Source organism: Hypomesus nipponensis, chromosome 19 (genome assembly GCF_054491055.1).
Source record: "Hypomesus nipponensis isolate SF chromosome 19, ASM5449105v1, whole genome shotgun sequence".
In the NCBI taxonomy this organism is placed as follows: Eukaryota; Metazoa; Chordata; class Actinopteri; order Osmeriformes; family Osmeridae; genus Hypomesus; species Hypomesus nipponensis.
This window is the reverse complement of record NC_140379.1, coordinates 2,880,176-2,890,000: the sequence shown is the minus strand read 5'-3', so window position 1 is coordinate 2,890,000 and position 9,825 is coordinate 2,880,176. Positions and strand designations below refer to the sequence as shown.

General features: G+C 50.0%; 1 protein-coding gene across 2 annotated transcripts in view; it reads left to right on the top strand.

Annotated features, from left to right (window-relative positions):
- Positions 1 to 9,276, top strand: part of lrp3 (low density lipoprotein receptor-related protein 3) — a 21,531-nt gene extending 12,255 nt beyond the window's left edge. For both annotated transcript variants that reach the window (XM_084681837.1, XM_084681835.1), the window contains 4 exons: positions 43 to 662; positions 959 to 1,431; positions 2,693 to 2,825; positions 5,699 to 9,276. In XM_084681837.1, coding sequence (XP_084537963.1) covers positions 43 to 662; positions 959 to 1,431; positions 2,693 to 2,825; positions 5,699 to 6,493 — 2,021 coding nt within the window. In that variant the 3' untranslated portion in view covers positions 6,494 to 9,276. The remainder of the gene's footprint in view (positions 1 to 42; positions 663 to 958; positions 1,432 to 2,692; positions 2,826 to 5,698) is intronic.
- The last annotated feature ends 549 nt before the right edge of the window (positions 9,277 to 9,825 follow it).

The window sequence follows — 9,825 nt, the reverse complement described above, 5'->3', positions numbered from 1 at the left end:
GGTCAGTCATGCCCATCCGCCTTTCTGTCTCTCCATGCGCAGGCCGCCTGGGTCAGAGCAGTTGCCAGAGCGACGAGTACCTCTGTGGCAACGGCAAATGCCTCCCCCGCACCTGGAAGTGCAACGGCCTAGACGAGTGCGGCGATGCCACCGACGAACGAAACTGCACCCCTCCACCCACCGAGTCCCGGCCCGGCCTGTGCCCCTCGGGCTCCTTCTCCTGCACGCACGCCCAGTCCACCCACTGCCTGCCACCCTCGACGCGCTGCAACGGCGCCCGCGACTGCCCTGACGGCTCCGACGAGGCGGGTTGCCCCGACACGGCCTGCGGGAAGCGCCTGGGGAACTTCTACGGCTCCTTCGCCTCGCCGGACTTCTTCAGGCCAAACCGAAGCGCCCAGGGAGGGGAGCTGCGCTGCTCCTGGCTGTTGGACACCCAGGACCCCAAGCCCATCATGCTGCAGCTGGACCTCCAGCTCGGCCCTGGGGACTCCCTCCACGTGTACGACGGCCTGGTGCAGAGGGCAGAGCGCCTCCTACAGGCCCTGTCACACCACAACAACCGCAGGCCTGCCCTGTTGGAGTCCAGCAGGGGGCAGATGAGCGTGCTGTACCTGGCTCAGCCGCGGAGCCCGGGACATGGGTTCAACGCCACGTACCAGGTGGGTCCATGGGTGGCTTCTTGACTGCCTGTCTGAAGCGTTTGGGGTTGAGGGGGGTTGAGGGCCCTGTGTTTGTGGAAAGTTTTTTTAAGGCTTCTGCTACACAGTTCCTCAAAGTCTGGTCCCTTTCCCTTTTTCCCTCCTTGCAGATTCTGACTAGGTCGCTAAAAGATAAAGTATTACAATGAATCATCGTATAAGAGATTAGATGGAAACTGTCTTCAAAATCAGTTCATTCAAATGCGTTCATCTGTCTTGCGCTCCTGAACTCCGCTCCGCTCTCGTTTCCTCAAAAGGTCAAAGGTTACTGTTTCCCGGGCGAGCACCCGTGCGGCGGCGACCAGGGATGCTACTCGGAACGGCAGCGCTGCGACGGCTACTGGCACTGCCCCACGGGCCGCGACGAAGAGCAGTGCCCCGTGTGCCAAGAGGACGAGTACCCGTGCGAGGGAGGTAGCGGCGCCTGCTACCCCTCCTCGGAGCGCTGCAACAACCAGAAGAGATGCCCCGACGGCTCGGACGAAAAGAACTGTTACGACTGCCAGCCCGGAAATTTCCACTGCGGGACAAACCTGTGCATCTTTGAGACGTGGCGATGCGACGGCCAGGAGGACTGCCTGGACGGAAGCGACGAGAGAGACTGTCTGGCGGCCGTTCCCCGGAAGGTGATCACGGCGGCGCTGATTGGCAGCTTGGTGTGCGGCCTACTGTTGGTCATCGCTCTGGGCTGCGCCTTCAAGCTCTATTCCCTCAGGACCCGCGAGTACAGGTACTGGAGCGAGACGCTGTTTCTAACTGTCTTTCTCCTTTCCTCATCCCTTCCTTTTCAACTCCTTTCACTCTATTTTTAGCCGTTTTCATGCCCTTTCCCTCTTCATTTTCTGCGACCCTGCTAGCCATCCCTTTCTATTCCGTACTCATTAGTGTCTTTCTCCACCCTCATCCCTCCCCCTCGTTAACCAACGCTTCTTTTGCTCTTCTATTCCTTTTTCCCTCTTTTGTTGCTCTTTTGTCTCATTCCCTGACTGGATTTGGTGTTTATACGACCTCCAGTTTGCCCTCCCACTTCCCTCTTCCCTCCCGCCACCCTCTCTTCTTCTCCAAAGCACCACCATTCCCTTTCCAGGCCCTAATTGATCACACCACTGAGAGTCTATGACAAAGAGCTTTAATCTGACTCCCACCATTGATGAACGAGCGCTGCCGCAGCCGTTGTCTGCCCCGGGTTAGCACGCTACGCTCAGCCCCCATTCCCCACGGGTGGGCCCGCTAATAGGCTCACGCTGCCGCCGTTAGCATCCCGCTCAGCTAGCGCTATGCTACGCTGCTGGTGCCCCGCTAATCCATACACAGTGTATCTCCCTCTCTCTCTCTGTGTAAGATGGTCGGTTTGGCCTTGAGACCCTGCTGTAAGAAGGCTCTATGGAAAATGAAAGCGAGAGAGCGGGAAAGTGACGAGAGAGAAAGTGAGAGAGAGTGAGGAAGATGGATACAACAGCAGTATTATTAGCAGCTGCTGTAGTTAATTACATCCGGCTGTGGAACTGTCATGACTGTCAAGTGTATTGATCTTAACTGCCGAGGTGTGTGTGCGCGAGAAACGGAGAGACAATTTAGTTCCCAAGTGATGTGACTGGGAAGATCTCTGCTATATTTAGACACATTTTAAGCCGTGCTCTCAGAGAAACAGAATGTCAGCTCATTGTTGTACATGGTTGCAATATCTTTCCAAGTTATTCTTCCTATTGAGGACTGTCAAAACCACTTAAGTTGCGTAATATGAGTGACTATGATGTCATGGTTTTCAATAACGCCATGGGAGACCATTTCCAGAGTTTCTGAAAAGGACAATATTGGAAAGGGGACAAAGGTTTACAGTCATGTGGGTGTTCATTAGGGATCTATCGATTGACTGTTGGATTGATTGTCGTAGCTCCCAAGATTGTCACACTGTTGTCAATCTAATACAAAAAGATCATCCATCTATACAATTTCTTTTTCTCTGTTGTTTTTCATTTAAAACATTTCAGAGCGTTTGAGACTCAGATGACACGCCTGGAGGCGGAGTTTGTGCAGAGAGAGGCTCCGCCCTCCTATGGTCAGCTGATCGCCCAGGGCCTCATCCCTCCAGTGGAGGATTTCCCTGTCTACAACCCTACCCAGGTAAAGGCCAGTTCACACTGTCCAAACAAACACCAACAGACAACGGCTGTTGGGTTGTGTTGGTTTGGTGTGACGTTTGTAGTGAAAAAATGAAAATGACCTTTTTCTAAATGTTGTTTGGTGTTTGTTGGGGAAGTGTGACCTGCTTCGGAGCTACCATGCTGTTGATGTCGCGACTAACTAACTGAAGTTTACAGCTACAATTCCGGATCCAACCACAACACGTATAAACACAATTTCCCGGTATAGGTACATCACACCCCTGTGGGTCGATATTAGTATTTACACGCCTAAGGTCCCCAAAGTCTACAGTAACACATTTTATTCTACTTTTCTGACCTATATAAATCCCGATGCAGGGTTAATGAAGAGCCTCCTGCCTCAGTCTCTACTTGTCTGCTGCTGGCTAGTAAATATAGCACAGCCATTTCAGAGAAGACCAGTACCCTGGAAACACCTCCATCCATCATCATAGCCCAGACAGTCACAGCAATGGCCTCCATTCACCAGACCCAATTTCCTTCCCATCCATCCATTCATTCTCTCTCTTCCTCTCTTCCTATTTCTCTCTCTCCATCGCTATCTGTTTGTCCTTTCCATATATCCGTACTTTCTCACTCCCTCTATCTCCCCCTTTTCTTTATTCCCAATTTTCTCTTCATCTCTCTAGTATCTCTACTCACATCCTGTCTCTCTCTACTATCGATCTCTAAATCCTTTTCTCTCTCTCGGCTGTTTCTTTACATTTGTCTCTCTCTCGCTCTCTCTCTCTGACACAGTTTCACTTTCTCTGCCCCAGCCTCACATGTTCTCACCATCCGGTTATCTCTGTTTTCACTCAATTTCTTCTCCCCCCCCCCCTTTCTCTCTCTCATTCTCTCCCTCTCTATCATTCTCTCTCTCTCCCTCTCTCTCTCCCTCTCTCTCTCCCTCTCTCTCTCCCTCTCTCTCGTTGTCTTACTTTCACACCATCTCCCAACCCCAACTCTAAAATGGCCTTGTCATTTTATGGGAGATAAATGGGCATACCCAAACAAACACAGACGTGTGTTCCTTGTTTGAGGTAGTCTACCTCTCTCCTCTGAACTCCCGCTGAGAGAGGGTTTTTCAGTAAACAGAGCTCCCCCCCTCAGGCATTACTCTGTCAGGATGGAGGGAGAAGGAAGGAAGGAAGGAAGGAAGGAAGGAAGGAAGGAAGGAAGGAAGGAAGGAAGGAAGGAAGGAAGGAAGGAAGGAAGGAAGGAAGGATAGAGAAGGGTTTGTAACAGTTTATAAATACTGGGATAAATCTGCCTTGTGGGCCTGAACCAAATCTTAAGATATGGAGCTTTCGAACCTTAAACTCACAGTTTGGCAAAGCTCTTAATCTCAATGTCGACGGGATGCATGGAAGATTTTATCATCGCGTTCCAGTCTGTTTAGCACATGTCTTGACTTCCTATGCTCAGACCACCTTGTCAAAAAAATTGTTAAGGTTAAACGTGTAGGCTATTATCAAATACCTATTAACACACCGCATGGCGTGAATACTTTACCAATTAAAAGTAATCTGGATAAGAGCGTCTGCTAAATGACGATGTAATTACACTTTACACAGCTACGGTGGATGTTAGCGCTAGCTTTTGATAACCGATTTCAGCTTCACCAAGCACCCCTGTTCTTGTCCGTAAAGTTTACCGTCAGGTTTGGTCCCGTCAGACGCTTGGGTTAATTGGTGCTAATTCTATGATCACATAGCTCCGCAGATGGAGCGGCTCTTAGCGTAGCTTGTTAGCTAATGATCAGGCTGGGGCTCCGCGCATCGCAAGCTCCCTGCTGCAGTCCGCATCCCTCTCATTAAGTTGAGTGGAGAATTGCAGCTCTTGTACACACACACACACACACACAGGCACTCCGAAACACCAGACACACACATACTCATATCTCAAGTCCCGCGCATGCTCGTCCCAGTTGGGAAACAGCGATGCAATGCCCGAAAACCACAAACACAGCCGTAGTAGCGGCACCCGCAACCCTAATGTAATGTGCTCTCTCCCTCCCCTCTCCCCCTCCCCCTCTTCTGAAGTAGCCTAGCAAGCTAGCGCAGAGGGCTACTTGATATGCAGCAGTGTGCTTCAGGCTGCGTAGCAGAAAGGGTACAGGGTAGGGGGGCCTTGAGAGGCAAGGCTTAGGGGGGTAAAATGAGAGATCAGGGTCTGCCCCCCCCCCCCCCCACACTCCTTCCCCCAGCCATACACCCCACATACTGGCTTTAATAAGAATATGACACAAACCAAACAAAAGCTTTAGCTGTCAGGATAGCAGTCTGTGCTGTAGTCCATAAGTCATTTTGAAGGGCCCTTGTAGCTGCAAACTGTCTGTCTGAGAGAAGCCGTCTGGTCCCCTGCTTGGCCCGGTGCCACCTCTGATGGGAATGCGATGGGATGGGAATGTTGCCGTGGCAACTGTTTTGCATGTCCAGCAGGGGAAGGGGGAGGAGATTGGCAGGTTTTGATGGTGATGTCGTTGATTGTTGAGCAATCTCATCCCTCCTGTCCCTATCTCTCTTTCTTTCTATCTCTTGATCTCCCTATCTGTCCCTATCTCTCTATATATCTCTCTCCCTATCTCTCTCCCTATCTCTCTCCCTATCTCTCTCCCTATCTCTATCTTTCCCTACCTATCTCTCCCTACCTATCTCTATCTTTCTCTATCTCTGTCCCTATCTCTCTATATTTCCCTATCTCTCTATCTCTCTCCCTATGTCTCTCCCTATGTCTCTCCCTTTGTCTCTCCCTATGTCTCTCCCTATCTCTCTCCCTATCTTTCTCCCTATCTCTCTCCCTATATCTCCCTATCTCTCCCTATCTCTCTCTCCATCTCCTTCTCTTCAGGCCTCCGTGCTGCAGAATCTCCGCACCGCCATGCGACGGCAGATCCGGCGCCACTCCTCCCGCCGGGCTACGTCTCGGCGCCGCCTGGGGCGCCTGTGGAGCCGCCTCTTCCACCGCGGGTCTCGCCTCCGGGGCCAGATCCCTCTGCTCACCCCCCCGGGCTCTGCCCAGGTGACCCTGGGCCTCTACAGCTACCACACTGCCGAGGGGGCCAACAGGGGCGGAAGTGGAGGCCCACCCCAGACCCCCTCCCCCTGCTCCACGGCCGCCCTGGGCCTGGCCCTCCAGGCTCACGCCGAGGCACTGTCCCACCCACCCTCCGAGTCCCCGCCCTCCCCGCTCTCCCCGCTCTCCCCGCACTCTGCCTCCAGCAGCCAGGAGGAGGAGCTGTCTCCTGGGTACCCCGGGTCCCCGGAGAGCCGGAGCAGCGCAGCCCAGGAGAACGAAATCGTCAGCCCCTCAAGGCTGGGTGACCCGGCGCACCCGTACCCGTCCCAGGACGGCACAGTCGGCTCCTACAACCGCCGGGCATCCAGGAAGCTGGTGCTCGATCTGGCGGCCAACGTGAGGGGTGTGGCGCTATGGCAGTACTCCTCCTTGGGGGGCCCCGTCCCGCTGGTGCCCGCAGCGTGTCCCTCCGACCCCCTGACACTCCAGTTCGAGGCGCAGAGAACCACCTCGCCCTCGGGCATGTCGGACCGCAGCGGGGGGTCACCGGTGTCGCCACCGGGCGCGCCGATCCGGGGGGGGGGCACGGAGTGGACACCGTGGCAACGAGGAGGAGGAACGCGGTGATGGGGACGAGTCTTTGTTGTTTTGCTGAAGGAGCGTTCCCCTACTCAGGCCCGGAGACAAAACTCTGAACAAAACCTTTACTGGGGTCACACAGCTCGCTACCGCTCAACCCTTCCCTCCGTCTCACGACCCTGCCCAGAGCGGGAACTTGAGGCTCGAGCTGTGGGAGCGACCAAACGGCAGGAAGGCAGACAGTATCAGGCTGTAAGAGACTTGAGAGATCACAGCTCCCTCTCCCTCCCTGCCTTACAAGAGATTTACAGCTAAGCCTCCTTACCGACCGACAGACTGACTCAGTCGACTGACTCACTCCTATCGGCTGCTTTTTTAATAAACGTATCAAATGAAAGCCAAGCGGCTAACGTGGTTTTAACTGAGGGGACTCAAGAAGATGCTAAATATCCTGACAAATGTGGAGTTTGTCAGGACTGATTTGAGTTTGATTTTTATACTTTACTTTCATGCAGTGGCTTACGTTTGTACCCTCTCTAAACGATTGTTTCGCCAGTGGGACTGTGGATGTACACAGAGTGAATTCTGTAGCTGTGGTTACTCAGGTGGAAGAGGCAAAGTCTGTCTCTGCTTTGATACGACAGAGTCCTTTATAGGTGGAGAGGTCTGAAGACTCAGGAAAGGAGAAAAAGAGATTGACCCCTTACATCTAGTTCAGGTCCACATACCCCCCCTAGAGGCCGGACAGCGCCATTGAAATCATCTGGAAAGCACTTGACGATGATGTAATCATTTATCTCCTTGGCCTTGCTAGGAAAAGATAATTAGGTATCATATTTTTTCGGCCGCAGCCAGCTTCTTGTTCCTTGTATGTTTGACAGCGCAGCAGGAAGAGAGCTTGGCTCGAGGCCTATGCGTATGCATTCATTTGTATTCAAAATATGCAGACATTTTACAGTTACTCCTTTACACTCAACCTGGACCGAGTACGTTTCGTTAAAAGATCTTCACAGTGGGAGCTTCATAGATTATACACTGACAAATGCTGGCCAGGATAGTCCTAGGTGCCAGTTCTAATTTGATATCCTGCTGTCCGTAAAGGGAACATCCAGCAGAAGAGCATTACCGCTTTGAAGAATGTTCTGTGATACGTGGCATTAATATTTCTACCCTATTTAACGTCTCTTTGTTTGGTAAAAGACCAAACCTCCATATAGCGGACTCTGAGAACGTTTAGGGTAACAAACAATGTGCTCCTTGTCTGTATGGCTTCAGTTGCACATTACTGTCGATGTCTGTAACATATTTCACCAGTTACATAAAGAGAAATATCTACTTCATTAACTGCCCCAAATACTGTATGTTGGTATTCCACATATTTTTTTATTTCTGTAAAGTTCCCCTCTCACCAGTAGCACCTTACTTTACTCCAGACTTGGGAAGTCCAATAACCCATACATACAAGTGCAATAGATCCCCCTTATATTTCCCTGGGGCAAAGTGAGTGTGCCATGCTATCCTGTGTGTGTGTGTGTTTTTGTGTTTCTGTGTGTGCGTGTGTCTTGAGTGTGTCTCTTTGTGTGTGCGTGTGTGTGTGTGTTTTTGTGTTTCTGTGTGTGCGTGTGTCTTGAGTGTGTCTCTTTGTGTGTGCGTGTGTGTGTGTGTTTCTGACTGTGCGTGTGTCTGAGTGTGTCTCTTTGTGTGTGTGTGTGTGTGTGTGTGTGTTTGTCCCTGTGTGTGCGTGTCTGTATGAGAGAAACACACCAGGATATCCTCCAGTACAGTTTTTATACAGGTCAAGTTATTAATGGCCTATAAGTGTTAATGTGCCATTAGAGAAATCTCCAGACCCCTCTCTACCCCCACCTCTCTGTCTTTCCAGCTATCTATCACAATAAGGACCCTCCCAGGCCTCTCCATAATCGCTGGGGAAATTAGCGTCCACCCTGGTAGCAAACACTTCCCTCTCGCTGGGTCTCACAGCATGGTTTGCATCTATGGAAGTGTTTTACGACCTTATTACAACAAGAGGAATTACCCGTATCATATGTTAAGTGTCAAAAGCCTTGCAGTGAGTGAAGAATCTTCATGACCTTGGGCTAAGATGGTTTGAGAGTGTCTTAAAGGCTGAATTTCAGGTCAGTTTGCCGTCATGCTGTGCTGTGGCTGTTAAACGGAAAAGCCTGTGAAATGATTCATGTTGAGTTTTTCTGATAGTTGTCAAATGAGAACCACTACTACTACAAGTGTGGGTTTTGTTTGTCCAACAAAAAATAACACCTGTTGTCATGTTTAAAATGCTCAACAAGTTGTCAGTAAGCTACTGCAACATTTCACAGAAACCTTACTGTAGAATCACAACAGCAGTAACGCTAAGTCGTTAGCTAGAATGACTGTACGTTAGTATGCAGCAAGTTTCCATTCAGTTGTCTGTAAATGGTCAGTCTTATTATAGCCTAGTTGTAAACAGTAGGCCTACTGGAGTCCCAATGCTTTATCTCACTTTAACTGGTATCATCAATTCAGCAGTGCATATATGCTGAAAACACGTTGGCATTTGATATTGATATACGTTTTGCCGCTGTAACATAGCTTTCCTTGTCATGAGAGTGTACATAGAATACGTGTTTGTATAAATGACAGTTCTCCAGTTTCTGAGAATTATTTGTATATTTGAGGTTAAAAAAAAAGAAGTAAAAACTTGAAAGTTGCCAGGAGTTTCAGATATTGCAGTCATGTGCCAGTTTGTTGCCACGAGAACACCGTACCGCCGACTGATTGTCTCAAAATGTCTTCTCGTGCCTGCATTTAATAAACCGTTGTTTGATAAATGTTGGTGTGCGACACCGTGTTCTAGTATTCTCTTCCATGGCGACTGGTCATTAGGGGAAAGAACTGCAACAACATTTTGATTTGATTACTTACTATAATTTATTATGTATAATTTATTATCTATGAATATAGCATCTTCCTAAATTGCATATAATTTGTGTTAGGATTTTATTTCATGTTCATTGGTCCCTGCCTTGCTACCTCAGACTGCGTTCTACCGATTCGAGTTCGCAGTAGTAGGCCATAGGCTAAGCGTGAATGTGGGGCTAGCCCCTCTCTCACAATGCAATGCACATTGTAGGCCTACGTGTGAAAATATTAATACTTATGCTCAGAATGTTAGTGTGATCATTAATAAATGTAGATCACACGAATTTGATGCCACGTGGGGCTGACAGCCGGTAGTCCCACTACAGAGTAATTTGTATTTCAGACCTGATAGGCGACTTGCCTATCAGCCATGGGATATAATTGTCATCACTCAAACTCCTGCTGAAAGTAAACGCAGGTGTAACATGGAGTGTTTTCTGAAGAAAAAATGGCTAACG